A 27,692-nucleotide genomic window follows, 5' to 3' on the forward strand; every position below is an offset into this window, starting at 1 on the left:
CATCATCCTAAAGGTAGGCAACCCACTGGCTGCCAGCTGGCACTACCTGTAACACACCTAAATTAATTATTTAGGTGGCACTCCTGAACCCCAGGACTCAGAACCTGATGACCTAATGTAAGGAAATGGCTCCCTGTTGCAGTTACCCCCCACTTTTTGCCTGATACTGATGCTGACTTGACTGAGAAGTGTGCTGGGACCCTGCTAACCAGGCCCCAGCACCAGTGTTCTTTCACCTAAAATGTACCATTGTTTCCACAATTGGCACACCCCTGGCACACAGATAAGTCCCTTGTAAAAGGTACCAGTGGTACCATGGGCCCAGTGACCAGGGAAAGTCCCTAAGGGCTGCAGCATACGTTGTGCCACCCTAAGGGACCCCTCACCTAACACATGCACACTGCCATTGCAGATTGTGTGTGTTGGTGGGGATAAAAAAGGCAAAGTCGACATGGCATCCCCCTCAGGATGCCATGCACACAAAATACTGCCTGTGGCATAGGTAAGTCACCCCTCTAGCAGGCCTTACAGCCCTAAGGCAGGGTGCACTATACCACAGGTGAGGGCATAGCTGCATGAGCAATATGCCCCTACAGTGTCTAAGTCTAATCTTAGACATTGTAAGTACAGTTGTGGCCATATTAAGTATATAGTCTGGGAGTTTGTCAAAAACGAACTCCACAGCTCCATAATGGCTACACTGAATACTGGGAAGTTTGGTATCAAACTTCTCAGAATAATAAACCCACACTGATGCCAGGGTTGGATTTATTAAAAAATGCACACAGAAGGCATCATAGAGATGCCCCCTGTATTTTACCCAATTGTTCAGTGCAGGACTGACTGGTCTGTACCAGCCTGCTGCTGAGAGACGAGTTTCTGACCCCATGTGGTGAGGGCCTTTGTGCTCTCTGAGGACAGAAACAAAAGCCTGCTCTGGGTGGAGGTGCTTTACACCTCCCCCCTGCAGGAACTGTAACACCTAACAGTGAGCCTCAAAGGCTCAGGCTTCGTGTTACAATGCCCCAGGGCACTCCAGCTAGTGGAAATGCCCGCCCCATGGACACAGCCCCCACTTTTGGCGGCAAGTCCAGGGGAGATAATGAGAAAAACAAGGAGGAGTCACCCACCAGTCAGGACAGCTCCTAAGGTGTCCTGAGCTGAGGTGACCCCTGCCTTTAGAAATCCTCCATCTTGATTTTGGAGGATTCCCCCAATAGGAGTAGGGATGTGCCCCCCTCCCCTCAGGGAGGAGGCACAAAGAGGGTGTATCCACCCTCAAGGACAGTAGCCATTGGCTACTGCCCTTCCAGACCTAAACACAGCCCTAAATTCAGTATTTAGGGGCTCCCCAGAACCTAGGAAACTAGATTCCTGCAACCTAAAGATGAAGAAGGACTGCTGACCTGAAGCCCTGCAGAGAAGACGGAGACACCAACTGCTCTGGCTCCAGCCCTACCGGCATGTCTCCCCACTTCAAGAAAAACTGCAACAGCGACGCAACCCCAGGGTCCAGCGACCTCTGAAGCCTCAGAGGACTACCCTGCATCTAAAAGGACCAAGAACTCCAGAGGACAGCGGCCCTGTTCCAAAGAAACTGCAACTTTGCAACAAAGAAGCAACTTTTAAAGACCACACGTTTCCCGCTGGAAGCGTGAGACTTTCCACTCTGCACCCAACGCCCCCGGCTCGACCTGTGGAGAACCAACACTACAGGGAGCCCCTCCCTTGCCTGCATCGCTGAAGAGACCCCTGGGTCTCCCATTGAAACCTATTGCAAACCCAATGCCTGTTTGCACTCTGCACCCGGCCGCCCCTGTGCTGCTGAGGGTGTACTTTTTTGTGCTGACTTGTGTCCCCTCCCCCCCGGTGCCCTACAAAACCCCCCTGGTCTGCCCTCCGAAGTCGCGGGTACTTACCTGCTGGCAGACTGGAACCGGGGCACCCCCTTCTCCGTTGAAGCCTATGCGTTTTGGGCACCACTTTGACCTCTGCACCTGACTGGCCCTGAGCTGCTGGTGTGGTAACTTTGGGGTTACCCTGAACCCACAATGGTGGGCTACCTTGGACCCAACTTTGAACCCTGTAAGTGCTTTACTTACCTGAAAAACTAACAAATACCTCCCCCCAGGAACTGTTGAATTGTGCACTGTGTCCAATTTTAAGATAGCTTATTGCCATTTTTGCTAAAACTGTACATGCTATTGTGATGATTCAAAGTTCCTAAGATACCTGAGTGAAATACCTTTCATTTAAAGTATTGTTTGTAAACCTTGAACCTGTGGTTCTTAAAATAAACTAAGAAAATATATTTTTCAATATAAAAAAACCTATTGGCCTGGAATTGTATTTTGAGTGTGTTCCTCATTTATTGCCTGTGTGTGTACAACAAATGCTTAACACTACCCTCTGATAAGCCTACTGCTCGACCACACTACCACAAAATAGAGCATTAGAATTATCTTTTTTTGCCACTATCTTACCTCTAAGGGGAACCCTTGGACTCTGTGCATGCTATTTCTTACTTTGAATTAGTATATACAGAGCCAACTTCCTATACTTAAGAAGAAAAGGACAAAGAAGGGACTCCCACCTGCAGTAGAAGCAGTCTGGTACCAACCCTGCCGGCCTGTCTGCACTCCTCGAAGGACTTTGCACTAGAAGACACCGCTCACTGCAGCTGAACCTCCAGAAACCTGAGAGGACTGGCTGCCTTCGAAATAAACTCAAGTCTCCAGTGAGCAGAAGACTTTCTTTTCTTACCAACTCTAAGGAAAGGACTTCGCAGCCCCTGGAATCGCAAAGACCCGACACCTGAGGTCACCACTATAACCGCCGTCACCGATTTGAGTGGGAGTTGACCTCTGGTGCCAGCAAGGTTCCCCAGCTGTCTGGAGTCCAAGTCTATTGTGGTTTCACCCCTCCTGGATTCCCTTAAGTCGTCTGCAGCCTCTGCAAGTAGGCCCCCTCTCCTGCAGCCTGAGGTGAGAGAAACCAGACACCTAAAGCAACCACTGCACCAGTCTCCCCCTAACCCCATCTGAGATGGGTCACTGGTGTCAACGACGTCCCCCAGCTCTTCTGGCCTTGAGTACACTGTTGTTTCACCCCACCTGTACCCACGACGATGCCTGCAACCTCAGACCACAGAACCCCCTAACTGCAAGTGCTCCTGGACAAGGTAGCGCAACACCAAAAGACACCCCTGTATCCGTCTCCCCTGGGCCCTGGTGAAGAGGACGAAAGGTGCACCTACGTCTCCGAGCACCCCACATTTGCAACTCACCTGTTGGTTGTCCCTGACTGGCCCCCTAGCCAGAGTCTGCACCCTAAATTAACAGGGACCAATCCCTATTGAAATGCACAGGGCACACGACCCCGTACTGCATCTCTGCACCCGGATGCCCCAGTGTTGCCTGGAGTGACCTGTTGGTGTAGTCCTGACCCTTGTCCAGTACTCACCTTAAGTCTACAAGATTGGTCTCCTAAGTCGTCTTAAATTGCTCGTTTCCTGAATTTGTTTTCCTTTCATAGGCTAACATTGAAGAACTCTGAATTTGCACCTTCGATTTTTGCAAGTGAAACTTATTTATGGCTAAAAAGGTTTTTCCCTTATAACGAAGGTCTTGGGTTTAAAGTATGTATAAAAAATCTTTTTTTTTCCAATTTGGTCTCAGATTTATTCATTGACTGTGTGTCTCATTCATTGTCTCTTTCAGTACAACAAATGCTTAGTACTTCACTCTGATAAGCGTAACTGCTCCCTCACACTACCGAACCTGTAGGGCCTAAAGGCTCTCTAGAGGGGTCTCACCACCTAAAGATGAGATGCATGGCCTCAGAGAACTCTGTACGCTAGGTGGGAGTTCAGGCCTGGGACCTTCTATGTGAGCAGGACTTGAGCAGTGCGGAGTCACCAGGAGCTTTATCGCCTGCTACTCGATCGCTTTTGGGTTCATTGTGCAGCAGTCAGGCACACCCTGGAGTCAAAAGATAGGGGGTAACCATGTCAAGGGAGGCATTTCCCAACTGGTACTGTCCTGCAAGGAAAGGCAAAGACTCACTACCTTCAAAGTTGGAAAGCTGGTAGAGGTGACTAAGGGGACCACCACCTGTGTTACAGGATCGATACAGAGTTGAAGAAGAAAGGACCCAAGCAGCCGGTCGTCGCTGCTGAAGCTGCAGATTGTAAGTTGAAGTTCCAGTGGCCAGAAGTCGAAGTAAACATTGCAGAGGAGTCCTTCTGGCGTCTTGCCCGTCGAATCTGAGGACCTACCCAAGAGGGAGTCTCAAAATAGCCCTGGAAGGGGGATTGGTCACCTAGTGAGGTGACCACCTATCAGGAGGGGGCTGTGACGTCACCTGCCTGACCTGCCCACTAAGATGCTCCAAAAGGCCTCTGCCCACCTTGGCAGAATCAAGTGGCCAACTGGAGGAGCTCTGGGAAACACCACTAAGGTGGTGATGGGCAGGGGAGTGGTCACTCACCTTTCCATTGTCCAGTTTCGTGCCAGAGTAGGGACTGGAGGTCCCTGAACCGGCGCAGACTGGTTTATGCAAGAAGGGCACCAAATGTGCCCTCCAAAGCATACCAGTGACTTCCGGAGACTACCCTCCCAAGCCATGTAACACCTACTTCAAAAGGGAGAGGGTGTTGTCTCCCTCTCCCAAAGGAAATCCTTTGTTCTGCCTTCCTGGGCTTGAACTGTTCAAGCAGCAGGAGGGCAGAAACCTGTCTGTAGGGTGGCAGCAGCATGGGCTGCCTGGAAAAACCGTGCAAACTGGTAGGAGCAAAGCTGTGGGTCCTCAAGGAGCCCCCAGAATGCATGGAATCATCCAACCAATACTGACAACTATTGGGGTCCGATTCTGAAATTTGTTATACCAAACACGCCCAGGTTCGGAGATACCATTATGTAGCTGGACAGAGGTAGTGACCTAAGTCCAGTACACAGGTAAAATGGCGTCCCCACACTTACGAAGTCCAGTGTAATGGAGCTGGAGTCTGCAGGGGAACCTCTGCTCATGCAGGGGTGCTCTCACCCACAGGTACCTGCACCCTGACCTCTTGGGTAGGAGGGCTTACCATAGGGGTGAATTACAGTGACCTGTAGTGAAAGGGTGCATGCAACTTTTCATGCAGGCTTCAATTGCAGGCCTGCAGACACATTTTGCATGGGCTCCCATGGGTGGCATAATACAAGCTGCAGCCCGTGGTGAACCCCTGGTGTTCCAATGCCCTGGGTACATAAATATATACTAGGGACTTATATGGGCGACCAGTATGTCAACTGTGGGGCGTGCAAAGTCCTAAGCAACCAAATGTGGAGGGAGAGAGCACAATCACTGATGTCCTGGTTAGAAGGATCCCAGTGAAAACAGTCAAAACATACTGACAGCAGGCAAAAAGTGGGGGGTAACCATGCCAAAAAGATGGTACTTTCCTACAGTCCTGAATCACCTTCTGATGCATGAGGCACACTTCTCACACAATCTAGGAGGCGTGGCTGGATTCCAAACATCAGAGGCACACCGTGTGGGGGTCCAGCACCAACATCAGCCAACAACATCCACAGCATTTTTTGAAAACTTTCGTTTTAGGTTCCCTTGCACATTCATTCAGGTTGAAAGCTGGTCAAACCAGTGATAATCAGAGCAGAGCTCCAGATTTGATCTCGAATGCATGGAAAGAAAGGAATAGACACTGGCACATCTGCGCTTAAATGTGGCTCTGCTATGTCACTTCGGAGCTGCACAGCGACACCTGGTGACGCATGATAACACTACTTTGAATATTTCTGGATCCAGCGTGGTGCTGGGGGGATATTCTAAAGGTGCAGCATGCACAGGTAGAAGTTTCCATCTTAAAATCTGGGAATAACAAGAAAAGATTGATGCCCAAGAATTGATTCAAGAAAGGGTGGAGTTGAGAAATAAGCATAATGTTCTGCTGTTTAATGATAAACAAGTTGTTCATTCCTGACAAGAAAATGCACAAAAAGATCTTTTACTTGTGCCATGATTCTCCAGCCGCCTGACATCCAGGAATAAGAAAGACTGAGGAATTGATTAAATTATCATTTTGGTGGGATAGATTGGAGAACTCTGACAAAGAATATACCCAGATACATGTTATCTTTAATTCACCAAAAAAGAGAGAACTAGGAAGTTGATTAGTCCAGTGTATGACCTCCCTTCTCATAACATGATAATCAGAAAAGGTACACTGTTCCAAAAACTCATAACGAACAATCCCAGAGAAATCTGGAATGGGATTGTTACAGAAGCAAGGCCCTCTTAGAAGCAGGGGCCTTCAGGATTCATCATTAGGCTTGCTCCTCGCCAGACTGACACTGCAATTTCTGATGGGACCCTACAAGGGGTCACTAAACCAACTTCTGACTTAAATAAACTGGTGAGTTCCTGAGGGATGCAGACGACATCCCACACTGGAAGAAGAATTGCAGTTGGGTGGTGGTGCAGGAATTCCACCAACAAGCCTTGGCAAAGGCACATGTTGCGGTTGGCGGAAAGTAGAGCAACTGGGGACCAGCAAGGCCCAGGAGGACTCAACCCAGGAGTGGGAGTCAGAGGGGACCGTCAGCGACACAGAGAGCCCCACAGGAGCAAAGGCAGCAGCCACAGGAGCCCAACGGGATAGGGACACAGGAGTCGCAGAAGAGCCTACGCAGCACGGTTGGAGAATGGTCCCATGCTGCTGGAGAACCACGCAGAGGGCGGTGTGTTGCAGGAAGGAGTGCTGGGGGCTGGAGCTACATGCAGCCTGAAGATCCCTTGGAGGAGATGCAAACAAGTCTTGGCAGCTGCAAGACATGTGGTGCATAGGGGTACTGGCCTGCGTGTAAAAGCGAGGGCTTACCTCCACTAAAGTTGGACAGCTGGGAGAGAGGACCAAGAGGACTACTCCGGTTCCCCAGCCGTGATGCAGGTTCCATGCAGCTCAGGATGAGAGGGGGTCCACCCAGCCGGTCGTCTTTGCAGTAGGTGCCTGCGGATGCAGGGGAGTGACTCCTTCACTCCAAGGGAGATTCCTTCTTCCCTCTCGTGCAGATTGAAGACTTGCCACCCTCAGAAGATGCAAAGCCGGGGAAATGTTGCAGAAGCTGAAAGGAGCAATGGAAATAATGTTGCAAGAAGAGTTTTCTTTGTGGACGCTGATTGTCGGCTCCTGGAGGGTCCAGTTGTGGTTCCAGTGGCTAGAAGTTGAAGTAAGGTTGCAGAGGAGTCCTGCTGGAATCTTGCACGCTGAATCTGAGGACCCACCCAAGAGAAAGCCTAAATATCCTGAAAGGGGGATTGGTTACCTAGCCAGGAGACCACCTATCAGGAGGGGGCTCTGATGTCTCCTGCCTGGCCTGGCCACTCAGATACTCCCATGGGTCCCTGCCAAACCTGGATTCAAGATGGCAGAACCCAGGGACCCTCTGGAGGAGCTCTGGGCACCACCCCTGGGATGGTGACGGACAGGGTAGTGGTCATTCCACTTTCCAGTTTCACACCAGAGCCGGGACTGGAGGTCCCTGAACTGATGTAGACTGGTTTATGCACAGAGGGCACCAAATGTGCCTTTCAAAGCATACCAATGGCTTGGGGAGGTTACCCTTTCCAAGCCATTTAACACCTAAGGAAAGCCTTTGTTCTGCCTTCCTGGGCTTGAGCTGTTCAAGCAGCAAGAGAGCAGAAACCTGTCTGAGGGGTGGTATCAATTTGAGCTGCCTGGAAAACCCTAGAAGGTTGGTAGGAGCAATGCTGGTGGTCCTCTAAGGACCCCCAGAGTGCATTGAGTCATACTTTCAATACTGGCAGCAGTATTGGGGTATGATTCCGACATGTTTGATACCAAACATGCCTAGGTTTGGAGTTACCATTCTGAAGCTGCAAAATGGCATCTCCGCACTCTCGAAGACCATGAGAAATGGCACTGGAGTTTGTGGGGCACCTCTGTTAGTGCAGGGTTGCTCTCCCACACAGGTACTTGCACCCTGCCCTATGGGCTAGGAGAGCCTGCCACAGTTGTGACAGAGTGAACTGGTGCAGTGACCCATTTTTTAAATGGGTGCATGCACCCTTTCATGCACGATGCAATGACAGGCCTGCAGAACACTTTGTATGGGCTCCCCATGGGTGTCAAAATACATGCTGCAGTCCATGGGGATGCTGTGGTACCCCAATGCCCTGGGTACCTGTGTAACATATACCAGGTGTAAGGAAATGCCTCCTTGGCATGGTTACCCCCTGACTTTTTGCCTTTGCTGATGCTATGTTTTGAATTGAAAGTGTGCTGAGGCCTGCTAACCAGGCCCCAGCACCAGTGTTCTTTCCCTAACCTGTACTTTTGTATCCACAATTGGCACACCCTGGCATCCAGATAAGTCCCTTGTAAAGGGTACCCCTGGTACCAAGGGCCCTGATGCCAAGGAAGGTCTCTAAGGGCTGCAGCATGTCTTATGCCACCCTGGAGACCCCTCACTCAGCACAGACACACTGCTTGCCAGCTTGTGTGTGCTGGTGAGAACAAAACGAGTAAGTCGACATGGCACTCCCCTCAGGGTGCCATGCCAGCCTCTCACTGCCTATGCAGGTGTAGACAAGTCACCCCTCTAGTAGGCCTTACAGCCCTAAGGCAGGGTGCACTATACCATAGGTGAGGGCACCAGTGCATGAGCACTGTGCCCCTACAGTGTCTAAGCAATACCTTAGACATTGTAAGTGCAGGGTAGCCATAAGAGTATATGGTCTGGGAGTCTGTTTTACACGAACTCCACAGCACCATAATGGCTACACTGAAATCTGGGAAGTTTGGTATCAAACTTCTCAGCACAATAAATGCACACTGATGCCAGTGTACATTTTATTGTGAAATACACTCCAGAGGGCACCTTAGAGGTGCCCCCTGAAACCTTAACCGACTATCTGTGTAGGCTGACTGGTTCCAGCAGCCTGCCACAACCGAGACATGTTGCTGGCCCCATGGGGAGAGTGCCTTTGTCACTCTGAGGCCAGTAACAAAGCCTGCACTGGGTGGAGATGCTAACACCTCCCCCAGGCAGGAGCTGTCACACCTGGCGGTGAGCCTCAAAGGCTCACCCCTTTGTGCCAGCACCGCAGGACACTCCAGCTAGTGGAGTTGCCCGCCCCCTCCGGCCACGGCCCCCACTTTTGGCGGCAAGGCCGGAGAAAATAATGAGAATAACAAGGAGAAGTCACTGGCCAGTCAGGACAGCCCCTAAGGTGTCCTGAGCTGAAGTGACTCTAACTTTTAGAAATCCTCCATCTTGCAGATGGAGGATTCCCCAATAGGATTAGGGATGTGACCCCCTCCCCTTGGGAGGAGACACAAAGAGGGTGTACCCATCCTCAGGGCTAATAGCCATTGGCTACTAACCCCCCAGACCTAAACACGCCCTTAAATTTAGTATTTAAGGGCTTCCCTGAACCTAAGAATTTAGATTCCTGAAACTACAAGAAGAAGAAGACTGCTGAGCTGAAAACCCCCTGCAGAGGAAGAACAGAAGACACCAACTGCTTTGGCCCCAGTCCTACCGGCCTGCCTCCTGCCTTCCAAAGAAACCTGCTCCAGCGACGCTTTCCAAAGGACCAGCGACCTCTGAATCCTCAGAGGACTGCCCTGCTTCAAGAAAGACAAGAAACTCCCGAGGACAGCGGCCCTGCTCCAAAAGACTGCAACTTTGTTTCAAAGGAGCAGATTTAAAGACCCCTGCAACTCCCCGCAAGAAGCGTGAGACTTGCAACACTACACCCGGCGACCCCGACTCGACTGGTGAAGAACCAACACCTCAGGGAGGACCCTCCGGCGACTCCGAGTCCGCGAGTAACCAAAGTTGTCCCCCCTGAGCCCCCACAGCGACGCCTGCAGAGGGAATCCCGAGGCTCCCCCTGACCGCGACTGCCTGAACTCCATTTCCCGACGGCTGGAAAAGACCCTGCACCCGCAGCCCCCAGCACCTAAAGGAACGGAACTCCTGTGCAGGAGTGACCCCCAGGAGGCCCTCTCCCTTGCCCAGGTGGTGGCTACCCCGAGGAGCCCCCCACCTTGCCTGCCTGCACCGCTGAAGAGATCCCTTGGTCTCTCATTGAAAACCATTGAAAACCCGACGCATGTTTGCACACTGCACCCGGCCGCCCCCGCGCTGCTGAGAGTGTACTTTTTGTGCTGACTCGTCCCCCCCCCGGTGCCCTACAAAACCCCCCTGGTCTGCCCTCCGAAGACGCGGGTACTTACCTGCTGGCAGACTGGAACCGGGGCACCCCCTTCTCTCCATTGAAGCCTATGTGTTTTGGGCACCTCTTTGACCTTTGCACCTGACCGGCCCTGAGCTGCTGGTGTGATAACTTTGGGGTTGCTCTGAACCCCCAACGGTGGGCTACCTTGGACCCAAAACTGAAACCTGTAAGTGACTTACTTACCTGTTAAAACTAACATTACTTTACCTCCCCCAGGAACTGTGAAAATTGCACTGTGTCCACTTTTAAAACAGCTTATTGTGTTTTATGTAAAAAGTATACATGCTAATGTAATGATTTAAAGTTCCTAAAGTACTTACCTGCAACACCTTTCAAATGAGATATTACATGTAGAATTTGAACCTGTGGTTCTTAAAATAAACTAAGAAAATATATTTTTCTATAACAAAACCTATTGGCTGGATTTGTCTCCGAGTGTGTGTTCCTCATTTATTGCCTGTGTGTATGTACAACAAATGCTTAACACTACTCCTTTGATAAGCCTACTGCTCGACCACACTACCACAAAATAGAGCATTAGTATTATCTCTTTTGCCACTATCTTACCTCTAAGGGGAACCCTTGGACTCTGTGCATACTATTCCTTACTTTGAAATAGTGCATACAGAGCCAACTTCCTACACCAGGGACTTATTTGGGGGTACCAGTATGCCAAATGTGGGGTGAAAACTGTACAAGTTACCAAGTCAGAAGGAAAAGAGCATTATCACTGGTTTCCTGGTTAGCAGGATCCCAGTGAATACAGTCAAACACACTGAGAACAGGCAGAAAATGGGGGAAGCCATGCCAAGAAAGAGGGTACTTTCCTACTAGGTCACACTGGTAGGTATTGGAGGAATGAGTATCAGACATTATGTGAAAAAGTTGTACGCGTGAAAAAGACTATTTTGGCTAATGCACGAAAATACTGAAAACGGCCAAGAAAGTAAAGATAAGAAACACAGAAAACAGAAGGTGAGCAAAAAGAAAAATGAAAAACGCAGGGTGTTTCACTGTTATATAGAGTCAAAAATATGGGAAAAATAAAGATTGAACATTTACAATTCTATTCTGTTTTTGTTACTTACCTAGAGGAAAATAGCGAGGCGTGCCAGCAAAGATCTTTCCAAGTAATACCATCTTGACATTCAATGCTTGCATTCGATCGGCTGAGCTCATTGCTAGACTGTCACTCATCTCTGAAAGAACCACACAAGAATGTTATCATGTAGGGTAGAACACTAAAACATCAGACTACTGTGCATTATGTGGTTTATGTAGATATACTGCTTGTCTTAATCACATTATCTGCCTCTGACCACCGACAATGGGAAACATGACTTGACCATAACATGGAACTCCTTTTTAAGTTATACATATCTCATTTCTACCCTGAGACAGAAGACAAGGACATATGCATGTTGCCTACATGCCTACAATGAAAGATAAAAAAAAAAAAAACTATAGTCTGTTACACTGGGAGGTGTGTGTTTCTGATGCTGGACCAGAGAGCATGTTCAGTGGACTATAAACAGCTGGAATGTACTACTCAAAATTATGGTCTATGGTGTTCAGTGGACAGTGAGGGATATAGGAAAACCACAAGGAAAGAGTCACTTCACCAGGTCACTTTAATTCACCCCTATGGAAGGCCCTCCTAGCTCACAAGGCAGGGTGCAGGTCCCTGCGTGTGAGGGCACCCCTGCATGAGCAGAGGTCCCCCTACGAATTCCATCTCCATTACACTGGACTTCATAAGTGTGGGGAAGCCATTTTATGCCGTGTACTGGACACAAGTCACTACTTATGTTCAGCTACATAACGGTAACTCCGAACCTGGGCATGTTTGGTAACAAACATGTCGGAATCATACCCCAATACTGTTGCCAGTATTGGTTGTATGATTCAATGCGCGCTGGGGGATCCTTAGAGGACCCCCAGCATTGCTCCTACTAGTCTTCAGGGTTTTTTTGAGCAGCTGCCACCCCCCTGTCTGTTTCTGCCCTCCTGCTGCTTGATCAGCTCAGGCAGAGGAAGGCAGAACAAAGGATTTCCTGTGGAAGAGGGAAGCAACACCCTCTCCCTTGTGGCTTCGGAGTGGTAGCTTCCCCAAGCCACCAATATGCTTTGAAGGGCACATTCTGTGCCCTCCTTGCATAAACCGGTTAACACCAGTCCAGGGACCCCAGGTCCCTGCTCTGGTGCGAAACTGGACAATGGCAAGGGGAGTGACCACTCCCCTGTGCATCACCACACCAGGGGTGGTGCCCAGAGCGCCGCCACTTGGTTCTGCCATTTTGAATCCAAGGTGGGTAAAGGCGCCTGGAAGCATCAGAGTTGCCACGTCAGGCAGGTGATGTCACAGCCCCCTCCTGATTTGTTGGTCACCCTGCTAGGTGACCAATTCCCCTTCCTGGGCTATTTATGGTCTCCCTCTTGGATGGGTCCTCAGATACGACGTGCAAGATTCCAGCAAGACTCCTCTACAACTGGATCCTCCAGGCACTGACAATCTGCTATGACAGAGACGACTCCGCTGTGCAACACTGTTTCTTTGGCTCCTTCCAGCAACATTCTCCCGGCTGTGCATCCTCTAAGGGCGACAAGTCTTCAGTCTGCAAATGAAGCAAGAAGGAATCTGCCTTGAAGTGAAGGAGTCACTCCCCTGCATCCGCAGGCACCAATTGCAATGACGACCAGCTGCGTTGATCTTCTTTCCCCTGGAGCTCCGTGGATCCTGCATCGAAAGTGATGGTCTGGAGTGGTCCTCTCTACCAGCTGTCCAACTTGGGAGACTGTAAGCCCTTGCCTCTCCTTGCAGGACAGTACCTCTGTGCACTGTGACTCTTGCAGCTACCAAGGCTTGTTTGTTCCTCTTCCGAGTGATCTTTAGGCTCTGTGTAGCCCCGGCCACCAGCAACGCACAGTCTGCTGTCTACTGCTCTAGCGATGTGGGACACTTATCCAGGCGTGCTGAGTGGGCCTCACTGAGACTCCTGTGCCTGCTGCCCGTGGGTCACCTGTGGGGGATGCCACCTCTTTTTGTGATTCTCCCAGCTGCCGAGGGTCACCCCGAACTCACCTCCTTGGGGCGAGTCCCCTGGGCCTTGCTGGTCCTCTTCAGCCTTGCAAAAAATGTCTTGCCAACTCTTGCATTTGCCAAGGCTTGTTGGTGGTTTTTCAGCACCAATGACTGACTGCATCCCGATCGCCGACGTGTGACTTCACTTGCATTACTTCTAGAACTCTTCTGCTCCTGTGCTATACTGCTGACCTTCATCCACAGTCAACCTGGTCCTGCATCCACAGAAGGGTGGGTAGTGGCTCTTGCCACAATCGGACACTCCAACTCGAACTGGACTTGGTCTCCTTCCTTTGCAGGTCCTCTTCTGTCAGGATCCACCTTCGGTTCCTTCCAGTCTTGTCTGGGCCTTGCACAATCCTTTTCCAAAGCCCTCATATTGGCTTTGGGGAAAACCAGGTACTTTCCTCTGCTCTCATGGTCAGGTGAGAGCAAGCATGCTTCAAGCTGGGTCCTGGGGGTCAGTTCTGGGAAACCAAAGACCAGGAGGAGGGCTACCTGCTGAACGTTGCTGGACCATCGGTCAGATTCCCCAAGGCCAGGTGGCTATGGGTGCAGGGGTACCTTTGGGGGTCGGCTATCTTCGTCCGGTTCTCATGCGGTCAGGGGGGTCCTCTGGATTTAGGCTGCAGGGATCAACTTGTTGGCCAGGAGGGGTCAAACCCAGGGTGGACACAAGGTTGGAATAGCCTGGGGACCTGCTCTGAACCGGTGGGCCACCTGGACTCGGGTTGTGGCGTCAGGTGCAAAGTGGGCAGGACTTGCTGTTTTGGGGCAGTTCTGGAGTCCCTTGTGGAGTTTCTTGTGGACAGAGCAGCTGTCCTCGGGAGTTCTTGGTCCTCTGGTGAGCAGGCAGTCCCAGGGGGGGTTTGGAGAGGTCGCTGGTCCTGCTGGATACGTCGCTATTTTGTAGCAGAGTCCCTGAAGCTGCAGACAGGCCGGTAGGGCTGGGGCCAAGTCAGTTGTCTTCTGGAGTCATCACTGCTGGGGTGGTCGGCGTTCTTCTTGTCTTGCGGTCATCAGGAATCTGGTGAGCTAGGTTCTGGGGTTCTCTTAAATCCTAGATTTAGAGCTTTAAAGGGGTCAGAGAACAGAAAACAATTGCTACTATCCCTCAGGGTGGCTACACCCTTCCTGTGCCCACTTCCTTTGGGGAGGGGGCACATTCCTAACCCTATTGGTCCCTGTCCGCTAAACCAAGATGGAGGATTCTGCAGTGAGGGGTCACTTCATCTCTGGACAACTCAGGGGGGTCCTAGCTGAAGTGGTGACTCCTCCCTATTAAACCTAATTTTCCCACCGGCCTTGCCGCCAAAAGTGGTGCTTCGTCCGGGGGCGGGCAAATCCACTAGCTGGAGTGCACTGGGGCACTATAACAAGAGGCCTGAGCCTTTGAAGCTCACCGCCAAGTGTTACAGTTCCTGCATGGGGGAGGTGTGACGCACCTCAACCCAGAGCAGGCTTTGTTCCTAATCCCAGAGAGCACAAAGGCATCCCATGGGGTCAGAAACTTGTCTGTTAGTGGCGGCACAGACTGATCAGCCTTACACTAAAGGGTTGGGGAAAACAAAGGGGGTATCTCTAAGATGACCTCTGTGTGCATTGTACAATAAATGCAATACTGGCATCAGTGTGGGTTTATTGTGCTGAGAAGTTTGATACCAAGCTTCCCAGCCTTCATAGAAGCCATTATGGAGCTATGAAGTTCGTAATGACAAACTCCCAGTCCATGTACTTAATATGGCCACACTGCACTTATAATATCTATAAATGGAGGTAGACACTTGTAAGGAAATGCCTTCCTTGGCATGGGTACCCCCTAACGTTTTGCCTATTGTTGATGCCAGTTATGACTGAAAGCGTGCTGGGACCCTGCTAACCAAGCCCTAGCACCAGTGTTCTTTCCCTAAACTGTACCTTTGTTCCCACAATTGACACAGCCTTGGCCCACAGATAAGTCCCTTGTAAATGGTACCCCAGGTATCAAGGGCCCTGTGGCTAGGGAAGGTCACTAAGGGCTGCAGCATGTATTATGCCACCATGGGGACCACTTACTCAGCACATGCACACTGCCTCACAGTTTGTGTGTGCTGGTGGGGAGAAAAAGACTAAGTCGACATGGCACTCCCCTCAAAGTGCAATGCCCACAACCCACTGCCTGTGGCATAGGTAAGTCACCCATCTAGCAGGCCTTACAGCCCTAAGGCAGGGTGCACTATACCACAGGGCATAGTTGCATGAACACTATGCCCCTACAGTGTCTAAGCTAAACATTAGATATTGTAAGTGCAGAGTAGCCTTAAAGAGTATATGGTCTGGGAGTCTGTCAATTACGAACTCCACAGTTCCATAATGGCTACACTGAAATCTGGGAAGCTTGGTATCAAACTTCTCAGCACAATAAATGCACAGAGATGCCAGTGTGAAATGTATTGTAAAATACACCCAGAGGGCATCTTAGAGATGAATACCAGTCCGACTCCTAGTGCTAGGCTGACTAGTTTCTGCCAGCCTGCCACAAGCAGATGAGTTTCTGGCCACATGGGGTGAGTGCCTTTGTCACTCTGTGGCCAGGAACAAAGCCTGCACTGGGTGGAGGTGATTCTCACCTCCCCCTGCCGGAACTATAACACTTGGTGGTAAGCCCCAAAGGCTCCTGCATGTTCTTGCAACACCCCAGGACATCCCAGCTAGTGGAAATGCCTGCCCCTCCGGACACAGCCCACACTTTTGGCGGCAAGTCCGGAGGAGATAATGAGAAAAACAAGGAGAAGTCACCTACAAGTCAGGACAGCCCCTAAGGTGCCCTGAGCTGAAATCCTCCATCTTGAGATTGGAGGATTCCCCCAATAGGAGCAGGAATGTGCCCTCCTCCCCTCAGGGAGGAGGCACAAAGAGGGTGTAGCCCCCCTCCAGGACAGTAGCCATTGGCTACTGCCCCCATACCTAAACACATCCCTAAATTTAGTATTTAGTGGCAACCCTGAACCCAGGAAATCAGATTCCTGCAACCTACAACAAGAAGAAGGACTGCTGACCTGAAAGCCCTGCAGAGACGACGGAGACACCAACCGACTTGACCCCAGCCCTACCGCCCAGTCTCCAGACTCAAAGAACCTGCACAGCGACGCATCCAGTGGGACCAGCGACCTCTGAGGACTCAGAGGACTGCCCTGCACCTAAAGGACCAAGGAACTCCAGAGAACAGCGGCACTGTTCAGAAACTGCAATAACTTTGCAACTTTGAAACAACTTTAAAGAGACTCCCACTTCCCGCCAGAAGTGTGAGTCTTCACACTCTGCATCCGATGCCCCCGGCTCCAGTCCAGGACAACAAACACTGCAGAGAGGACTCCCAGGCGACTCCAACGACACGGACACCCTGAGTCGACCTCCCTGCACCCCCACAGCGATGCCTGCAGAGAGGATCCAGAGGTTCCCCCTGACCGCGACTGCCTGTTAACAAAGGAACCCGACGCCTTGACCAAGCACTGCACCGGCAGTGCCCAGGACTGAGAGGAACCACCTACCAGTGCAGGAGTGACCAGTAGGCGGCCCTCATCCTAGCCCATTCGGTGGCTGGCTCGTGAAGCCCCCCTGTGCCCTGCCTGCATCGCCTAAGTGACCCCGGGGATCCTCCACTGCTTTCTATAGCAAACCCGACGCCTACTTTGTCTATTGCACCTAGCCACCCCTGTGCCGCTGAGGGTGTGTTTTGTGGGCTTGTGTGTGTCCTCCCCGCCCCCCAGTGCTCTAGAAACCCCCCCCCATGTCTGCTCCCAGAGGACGTAGGTACTTAGCTGCTAGCAGACTGGAACCAGAGCACCCCTGTTCTCTATAGGCACCTATGTGTTTTAGGCCCTCCTTTGACCTCTGCACCTGATCGTCCCTGTGTTGATGGTGCTATGGCCCTGGGGTTGCCTTGAACCCCCAATGGTGGGCTGCCTATGCCCAGGAGACTGACTGTGTAAGCGCTTTACTTACCCGAGAAACCTAACCAAAGTTACCTCCCCCAGCCAGGAACTGTTGAATTTTGCACTATGTCCACTTTTAAAATAGCTTATTGCCATTTTAACCACAACTGTGTGAACTACTGTTTTAAATCTAAGTTCTATACTTACCTGTGTGAAGTACCTTGCATTTTATGTACTTACCTCAAATATTGAATCTTGTATTCTAGAATAAATTAAGAAAATATATTTTTCTATGTAAAACCTATTGGCCTGGAGTAAGTCTTTGAGTGTGTGTTCCTCATTTATTGCTTGTGTGTGTACAACAAATGCTTAACACTACCCTCTGATAAGCCTACTGCTCGACCACAATACCACAAAAAAGAGCATTAGTATTATCTAATTTTACCACTATCAACCTCTAAGGGGAACCCTTGGACTCTGTACACACTATCTCAAACTTTGAGATAGTATATACAGAGCCAACTTTCTACAACACTGTAGGGACATATTGTTCATGCAGCTATGCCCTAACCTTAGGGCTCAGTATTAGGGCTGTAAGGCCTGCTAGAGTGGCGACTTACAGGCATTGGTTGATAGGCATGGCACCCAGAGAGGGATGTCATGTTGGCTAACTTCCCAGCCTTCAGTGAAGCCACCATGGAGCTGTGGAGTTCATAGTGACAAACTCCCAGCCTATGTACTTAACATGGCCACACTGCACTTACAAAGTCTAAGACTGGACTTGAGACACTGTAGGGGCATACTGCTCATGCAGCAATGTCCTCACCTGTGGTATAGTGCACCCTGCCTTAGGGCTGTAAGGCCTGCTAGAGGATGTTTTTCTCTTGAGGTAAAATGTCTGTCAAAGACAGCAGTGCTAGCTCCGAATCTGTGTCAGATGGTGCATAAGGAAAGAAACTGATGTTAGCATGCTGAGGTGGCGCGTATATAGGGGCCCGACGTCACAAATGACGAGAGGGGGTGGAGACACACAACACCAAGAAAAGCTGTTAAGTTTACAGATCCCGTCTGGCTCTTGGGAAACTTTGCAAGGTGAAGTCTATCATAAACGACCCTTGCAAGAATAACTGAAAGAGTTCACAACAATGGATATAGTAAAAGCAGAAACAGACATATCGCTAGGACAAAGAACACAGAATACTAAGACCTGGAGTGGCCACCCTTCTGAATCCTTGCCCTGCAAAGTCTCTTATATTTTGATTAAATTCTCGCCTTCCGCATTTTGAGCAAAATCTAATTCAGAGTCTGCTCAACAGCAACTAGCAACCACTCGCCTGCATCACATGCATTGCAAAATGCAATAATTTGACAAGAATCACCATAAATATCGCAAACGAGAATACACTTGTCTGTACTAATACCTACCTGAGAGGCATCTGTCATCCTGCAGAACATTCTCTGTACTCAGCCTATGACAGAGAGAGGTCCATCCAGTGGGAAGCAAACAATGAATAGGCTGCAGCGTTTATGGAAATGGAACCACTAGAAAACTCAGCAATATATTGTTTGTAAAATGCCACTCAAGCTGAAGAACACTACCCTTGTACCAGACGGCAGGAGTCCGAGAGGGATTGAGGTGGCAGATCCGACCCAGTGGGTGGACAATGGAACTGCTGCTGGTGGCGGTGCTAGTGTCTCTAAGGTCAACCTGTGCCTCAAATGTGGTAATACCTGATGAGGGTTCTGGACTGGCTGGGAAGGCTGCTGCTGCCACAAGGGTAGTCGAGTGGAGAAGCACCATAATTGACAGTATTGCTGATAGAACTGCTTCGTTGGGGAGGCTAGTCCTAGAAAGTGTGCTGCAGCACAACTATTTTAAATTGCTTCAGAGATAAATCAGCCTCCCTTGCCATTGAAGGGAATGCCTATTAGTCTGCTTGGAAAGCTCCTGAAAAGCACCTGGAGAGCATCCCTGTGTATTGACCCAAAGTGACCAGTGCTTCCATGGTCCTAGCCAGGGTCATCAAAATCCAGGGCTTACTTCAAAATCAGCTTGGATGCACCCAAACCATCGCTGACCAGTTACGAGAATGGACTCTTCACGTGTTCAGGAAAGTAAATTACAGTAATTTTCACCAACACTCACAAGGTGCGGCCATTTAGACCAAGAAGGTATATGAAGTTGGCAAAGCAAAGAGTTTCTACTCTTAAAGTCAAGGCTTCTCAACTAATTGTGTGAAGGGGCCTCAGAGTAGGTGCTTGGACTAATTTGGCACATGAGTCTTGCACCACCATAGAATCCAGTGAGGGGGTGTGAGGACAGAACTTTTAGCTGGGAATAGAAAACGCCAATGGCATTGTGCAATTTTCCTTTGACAGATGGGCCTAAAAAGAAATTCACTCAGACAGCCACAATTGGCTACAAGAGCACCACATCACATTGTCCAGTAGCAAAGATTCTGAAGTCACAGAGAATGGTTGCAGAATTTCAGACAGAAGGCTGTCTTCACCTCAGCACTGTGTAAGAGCAATTCAAGTGCTTGTGCTGCTTTCAGTATCACAGAAGCCAAAGAACAGACTTCTTCAGAAGAAGGTCCAAATTGATGAGGGATATCGGTTACTAGGTTTATATCAAGGTCACCAGCATGTTGTAGATTTATGTACAGGCAAGAGTCTGTATTTTGAGAGGGGAGGAGATTGACAACATTCAAATAATCTTGAGTCATAAACTAAATTTATCTACTGAGATCTCTGCATGCGAGACATCATATCAACTTGTAAAAACAATTTCCTTTGACAATTCCAAAGACTGAAGCAGTGCCAAAATCAGCTCTGAGTGCGGAGACGATGGTACCAAAGCCACAAGGGTTGGCAACGTTGTGGGCACAAGCTTCACTGGAAGCAGTGGCAGGTCAGCAAACCATAAAGCCAAAAGGCATTTGGGTCAGGCCACTGCAGTTGCTAACCTCACAGGCATAGGCTAACACTTGGGAAATTACCCAGGCGACAGCTGTGTCACCCTGAAACATTAACATTTCCTTCCAAAAGGATCCACCAAAGACTTAACTTTACAACACCTTAGACAAGCAGGAAATTTTAGAAATCTTGCTGTAGTTATGCACAGGAATTGTCTTGGTGAAACCAGAGAACTCAAGACCTACATCGCAGAGGTGCAGAAAAATAAGTTACATACCTTCAGTAACACTCTTTCTGGTGGAAGCGCCATCTGATTGTAGATTCCTCTTGTGACTGCTCACCTTGAAAACAGTCCCAGACATCAGACTGCATCCGGAAACTCAAAAAAGCAGCACTCCTACATGCTGCTTAAGTGACATCATAGAACTCCACATGAACTAACTCGTGCTCCAGAACTGATGAGTGGAGCCATATATAATCAGCACCCATGCATGATGTTGTCAGTTTCTTTAGTTAGGCCATCTACAACCTCAGACAAGGAACACATCAGTAAATTAGAAGATTAAGTGGGCAGAATGCTAAACTAGGACGTTTTCAGATGGAAAGAAGACTGTTCCATAAAATGGGGAGGGTGGTGAGGAATCTGCAGTAGGATAGAATATCTTGTGATAGATACATCTAACTGCAGACTCTTCACCTTGTGAATGGATACGAAAGCACTACCTCTCAAGGTGGTGAGTCTTTGGAATGTCCCAGACTCAAAAGTGCCATATGACCGAACAGGCAAAATGCCCATCCCAGCAGACCTGTCAAGGCAACAGTGCTTCCTAAACATGTACACTGATGACTATGCCGCTGCTGGACAGATATTCGGAACAGGCACTGTAAGTGCTCCAAGTGCCAACACAGTGGTAGCAGCCTTCGTTCCGGTGGAATGAGCCATCAGAATTTCTGGGTGCTGCTTCTAAGCCAATGGGTAGCAGATATTGGTAAAGAAGAGTAGCTATCGTAAGACCTTCTTTGTAACCAAAGAAGCCCAAAAAGAACTTATCATCCACCTGATATTCCTTAGTGCAACTGATGTAAAAGCTCAGTGTTCTCTCGGGGTCCAACAGATAATCTCTCTCTTTCTCTAGAGGGATAAGGAAAAGCAAAGAAGGTCAGTAGAGTGATGACTTGTCCTATGTGAAAGGGCATCACCACTTTTGGTAGGAATGCTGCTCAAGTCAATATTATCAATTTGTCTGGAAAAAAGGCAGAGTAAAGGGGCTGGACTGAGAGGGTCTGAAGCTCACTTAAATAGCATCCTGATGCTATGGCAAACATAAAGACAGTTTGTAAGTTAAGGAGGCACAACAGACAATTGTGCATTGGTTTGAAAGTGGAAAATATAAGGAAAGTGAGAACCAAACTGAAGTCCCACTGCGGCATCATAAAGTGATTTTGTTGTAACACGTGTTGCAAATCTTTAAGCAAATGCATCAAAACAGGTGATGTGAACAAAGATGGCTGGTCGTTCAAAAGTTAAAAGGCCAAAAGGACCAACAAATAGCCTTTATCAGTGACCACAGACAAAACAAACACATCTGACAGTATGGTTAACAGCGATCAAGCAACAAACTTATTCCAGTACCCGGCATACACTGATTTCATGGAAGGGAGCCTGGTCCTCAAGATAATAAGGACTTTGGGTGGGATGTCTTAGGAGATTCACAGCTGCTGCTCAGTTTCCAAGCATGGAGGTGTAGGTTGCGCAGGCCTGGGTGCAAGACTCTGCCTTACACCTGAGGCAGAAGAACATAGTGAAGTTGCAGTCTGGTCAAAGGATACATGCTAAGGCCCAGAACCTCTGGGAACTGAAGCCACTAACATGATTTGGACCTGGTTATTCCTGATCTTATTTGGAACCGGGGACAGGAAAAGATGACGGGTGTTTCTGGAGCATTAGCAGTTAGAAGGTTCCACATGGAGTCGAGCACAGAATAAGGCTTTGACAGAGGGCTTTACTTTGAACTCCAGTTTAGAAATGAGTTGACATTGCACATTCTCAAGGCGTTGAAAACATTGAGCCAGGGTTCTTCCCACTGCCGAAGAACACCCTGCACCACATCTGGGAGTAAATACATTTGAAATTTGCTAGGAATCTTTAGCAGAGTTAGCTCCCCCGAGTGTTTAAAGATCCTGCCAGTGGAAGTACAGCCACGAATATGCCCTGATGGTTCAGCCAAGTCCAGGGGTAGAGCCTCCTGGAATAGGACCCAGAACCCTGCACTGCTTGATGCAGTACCACAAGGCAATGGTGTTGTCTGTTAGAAACTGTACCAACCTAACTTACATGGTGGGCAGGAAGGCTTCAATGTCAAGAAAATCCTCAGCAACTCTAGCAAACGGATGTAGAGGAGGGTCTATGCTGGATACAAGACACCTCTTGTAGGAAGTTGGCTCTGTATATACTATCTCAAAGTAAGAGATAGTGTGCACAGAGTCCAAGGGTTCCCCTTAGAGGTAAGATAGTGGCAAAATTAGATAATTCTAATGCTCTATTTTATGGTAGTGTGGTCGAGCAGTAGGCTTATCAGAGGGTAGTGTTAAGCATTTGTTGTACACATACTGGCAATAAATGAGGAACACACACTCAAAGACTTACTCCAGGCCAATAGTTTTTATATAGAAAAATATATTTTCTTAATTTATCTTTAGAACCACAAGTTCAAGATTTGAAGTAAATATGTAAAATGCAAGGTACTCCACACAGGTAAATTACGAACTTTGAATTAGAGCAATAACATACACAGTTTTAGTTAAAATGGCAATAAGATATTTTAAAAGTGGACACTGCAAAAATCAACAGTTCCTGGGGGAGGTAAGTAATGGTTAGTTTTTCAGGTAAATAAGGCACTTACAAGTTCAAGTTCCTGGGCATAGGCAGCCCACCGTTGGGGGTTCAAGGTAACCCCAAAGTCACAGCACCAGCAAGACAGGGCCGGTCAGGTGCAGAGGTCAAAGAGGGGCCCAAAACACATAGGCACCTATGGAGAACAGGGGTGCTCCAGTTCCAGTTTGCCTACAGGTAAGTACCTTCGTCTTCGGAGGGCAGGCCAGGGGGGTTTTGTAGAGCACTGGGGGGGGGGGGACACAAGTAGGCACCTCAAACACACCCTTAGAGGGCACAGGGGCTGCCGGGTGCAGTGTGCAAAGCAGGCGCCGGGTTTTGGATAGGAATCAATGGAGGGACCCGGGGGTTACTCTAGCGGTGCAGGCAGGGCTCAGGGGGGCTTCTCGGGCCAGCCACCACCTGGGCTACGCAGAAGGTCGCCTGGTGGTCACTCCTGCACTGAAGTTCGGTTTCCTTCTGGTCTTGGGGGCTGCGGGTGCAGTGCTTGGTCCAAGTGTCGGGTTCCTTGTTACAGGCAGTCGCAGTCAGGGGGAGCCTCTGGTTTCTCTCTGCATGCGTCGCTCTGGGGGTCCAGAGGGGTCGTCTTGGGTTACTCACGTGGTCGCAGTCGCCTGGTGGGAGTCCTTGTAGTGTTGGTTCTCTGGAGCTCAAGTCGGGGGCGTCGGATGCAGAGGGTGAAGTCTCAAGCTTCCGGCGGGAAGAGTGAGTTCTATAAAAGTTGCTTCTTTGTTGCAAAGATGTTGCTGTGGATGAACAGTGCCGCTGTTCTCTGGAGTTTCTTGGTACTTCGGGTTTCAGGGCAGTCCTCTGAGGCTTCAGAGGTTGCTGGTCCCTGTTGGATGCGTCGCTGGGCAGTTTTTTTCGAATCAGGATACAGGCCGGTAGGGCTGGGGCCAAAGCAGTTGTCGTCTCAGTCATCTCTGCAGTGTTTTCAGGTCAGCAGTCCTTGTTTCACATTGCAAGAATCTGATATCCTGGGTTCTGGGGTGACCTAAATCTAAAATTTAGGGGTGTGTTTAGGTCAGGAGGGCAGTAGCCAATGGCTACTGTCCTGGAGGGTGGCTACACCCTCTTTGTGCCTCCTCCCTGAGGGGAGGGGGGACATCCCTAATAGTATTGGGGGAATCCTCCAATCTCAAGATGGAAGATTTCTAAAGGCAGGGGTCACCTCAGCTCAGGACACCTTAGGGGCTGTCGTGACTGGTGGGTGACTCCTCCTTGTTTTTCTCATTATCTCCTCCAGTCTTGCTGCCAAAAATGGGGGCAGTGGCCAGAGGAGCAGGCATCTCCACTAGCTGGTATGCCCTAGGGTGCTGTGCTGCAACAAAAGGAATGATTCTTTGAGGCTCACTGCCAGGTGTTACAGTTCCTGCAGGGGGAGGTGAGAAGCACCTCCACCAAGTACAGGCTTTGTTCCTGGCCACAGAGTGACAAAGGCACTCTCCCCATGTGGCCAGAAACTCGTCTGCTTGTGGCAGGCTGGCAGAAACTGGTCAGCCTAGCACTAGGAGTCGGACTGGTATTCAGGGGCCATCTCTAAGATGCCCTCTGGGTCCGTTTTACAATAAATCCCATCACTGGCATCAGTGTGCATTTATTGTGCTAAGAAGTTTGATACCAAAATTCCCAGATTTCAGTGTAGCTATTATGGAACTGTGGAGTTGGTGTTTGACCAACTCCCAGACCATATACTCTTTATGGCTACCCTGCACTTACAATGTCTACGGTTTTGCTTAGACACTGTAGGGGCATAGTGCACGTGCACTTATGCCCTCACCTGTGGTATAGTGCACCCTGCCTTAGGGCTGTAAGGCATGCTAGAGGGGTGACTTACCTATGCCACAGGCAGTGTGAGGTTGGCATGGCACTCTGAGGGGAGTGCCAAGTCGACAGTCTTTTTCTCCCCACTAGCACACACAAGCTGTGAGGCAGTGTGCATGTTCTGAGTGAGAGGTCCCCAGGGTGGCATAATACGTGCTGCAGCCCTTAGAGACCTTCCCTGGCATCAGGGCCCTTGGTACCAGGGGTACCATTTACAAGGGACTTATCTGGGTGCCAGGGCAGTGCCAATTGTGGAAGCAAAGGTACAGTTTAGGAAAAGAACACAGGTGCTGGGGCCTGGTCAGCAGGGTCCCAGCACACTTTCAATCATAACTGGCGTCAGGAAAAGGCAAAAAGTCAGGGGGTAACCATGCCAAGAGGCATTTCCTTACAGGCAGGGATCACCTCCATCAACTATGTGACCACCTGAGGAGCACTGGTGAGTCCAAAGAGAGAACAGCAAGCTCAAAGTGCTTGTGACTCACATGAACATAAGTTAACGTGTGGCTAGAAATGTGAAATAGGCACCTGGCAGGCACATCGCCACCAGCTGTCAAGGGATCAAAAACCATGCCAGGGTCAGTATCTTGAATTTGATCTTGCGCAGAAAAGTGTTAAGAGCTCAGATTTCAAAATCAGACAAAGGACTTTGAAACAATTTAAGTAGCAGGAATAACATTCAGTCACCACTTTCGAGGCCAATACTTTTCCATGGCACCTTTGGCCAAAAAAGCCTGCAGCTCCCAGTAGAAGAAACAGACAGATGATTACTCAAAGGCTTCTCCAATTTGGGTGGCAGGTGCGGTTGTTCGAAGAGGAACGGCAGGGTGTAACCCCATAGGGCAATTGGAAGAACCCCCCTGTTGGATGTATTTTTCTGCAACTCCTGAAGGAAGTGGTTGACTCTGCTTCCTACTGGGTGGCTGTGTGACAATAAGGAAGAACAAAAAAAAGTTTTGAGATTGTTGCCAGAGAGAGAGAGGGATTTGGGACATATGCTGTATGATGGCCTGGTCGCAGATTAACGGGTGCACTGCCCAACCTCTAAAGCACTGGGAGGTGTGTTGTTTGGTGGCAGGGCCGAACAGACTACACACCAAGCCCCTGACATATCCCCAAAAAAGGCAAAATCATATGGGGGATTGCTAGATTGGTGCCGAAAGGCCCAAAGAGCTCGCCCTGATTTCACTCTCTCAAACACTCCAGGGCCCAGGTGTGTGGCTGGAGGTGGCGGAATGCCCGAGAAGATCGCATAGCACTCTATGCAGATGACGTCCTGCTATTTTTGGAAGACCCTGTGGCGACAGTCCCTCGATGCCTCCAGGTGCTCCAGTGCTTAGGTGAGACATCAGGACTGCAAGTAAACTCAGCTAAGTCCATCCTGGTGCCAATATAATTTTCTGGTCTCCTTCATGTGGCAGTCCACCATCCCGATTCAGCGCCTCAGTTTCCGATACTTAGGAGTATGGGTAGCACGCCTCCTAGATCTCACTTGGTCCCTTAACCCACCGACTAAAAAGGTAAAGGGCGACTATGCAAATGGAAAACCTTGCTGCTAAATCTGCTGGGCAGAATAGCTCTATACAAAATGATGGGCCTTCTCCGATTTCTTTATATCTTCCAGAATCTTTCACTCTGCCTGCCACATCAATGATTTGTAACTTTGGACAGGCTGGCCACTTAGTTCCTTTGGATCGGATCCTGACCCGCATGGTCTTTGCCCACTGCCAGCGTGCTCCTTACAATGGTGGTGTGGGGATGACTAATCTCTTCTATTACGTGGCGACCCAACTCTTAGTGATTAATTACTGGTTCTCAGGAGGATGGTCAGACTTAGCATACCAATTAGAGCTGGCATTCCTGGGGTTCCCCTAGATCGAGGAGACACTATATGGCTCTCTGATCTCCAACTCCAATCCAGGGGTGACCTGTGTGGTTCTCCTTCCATGGGGATATGCGATCTGACAGACACAATGGGGCTCTAAACTGACATTACAAATCTACCTCTCGTACGGCACCTGGCTCAGAGAGATGACCACACTAGAGGGATTTGTGAGGCGGGACCTCTTTGCCATGTGTCAACTGGGTGATGTCTGGTCTGGTACCCATATACGCACTTTCCAAGAGCTGCAAGAAACCTATACTATTAACTCCACTCAATACTACAAGTATTTGCAGCTTAGGCATGCGCTCGCCACTCATCTCACTACTGACACCTCCATCCCAGAGTTTAACCCACTTGAGGCGAAGATACTAATGGGGGCACTCGGAAATGGCAGGGGCTCTAAAATATACTGAACACTCACTAGCAACACATCCCCTACCCTAGACCATCTCTGGTTGCGCTGGAAGGGATGGCTGAGTCCTTTAGAGGAAGAGGACTGTCGGGACGCCCTGATGGACCTCCAGGTCATAACAATTTCTTCCAGACTTACTTTAATTCAAGCGGACTACCTACACAGTGCCTCTCCTCACCCTGGACAGATTTCAAGCAATGATTTCCTTCCGAGCCCCGAGTGCCCTGCTTCAAGGAGACACTGGCGGACTTTTATCACACGGTGTGGTGATGTGTAGTGATACATAAGTACAGGTATCCCATAGTCACATAACTTACTAGGGTGACGGGAGGTCCCGTGTACTCCTCAGCTTCTCCTTCTGGGAATCCTGGAGGGGCCCAGGGGTCCCGGGCAGACATGGCATTTTTAGGTACAGCCACTATGGTTGTCAAACGAGATATAGCTACCAGAAGAACACACCCTACACCCCTCAATGTGACACAATGCCACAAAGGACTGAA

At 49.6% G+C, this 27,692-nt stretch overlaps 1 protein-coding gene across 2 annotated transcripts in view; it reads right to left on the reverse strand.

Annotated features, from left to right (window-relative positions):
• NUP155 (nucleoporin 155) overlaps window positions 1–27,692 on the reverse strand; it is a 546,729-nt gene that overhangs the window by 102,989 nt on the left and 416,048 nt on the right. For both annotated transcript variants that reach the window (XM_069221247.1, XM_069221245.1), the window contains one exon: window positions 11,355–11,465. In XM_069221247.1, coding sequence (XP_069077348.1) covers window positions 11,355–11,465 — 111 coding nt within the window. The remainder of the gene's footprint in view (window positions 1–11,354; window positions 11,466–27,692) is intronic.

The sequence above is a fragment of the Pleurodeles waltl genome, chromosome 1_1 (assembly GCF_031143425.1).
Source record: "Pleurodeles waltl isolate 20211129_DDA chromosome 1_1, aPleWal1.hap1.20221129, whole genome shotgun sequence".
Classification (NCBI taxonomy): Eukaryota; Metazoa; Chordata; class Amphibia; order Caudata; family Salamandridae; genus Pleurodeles; species Pleurodeles waltl.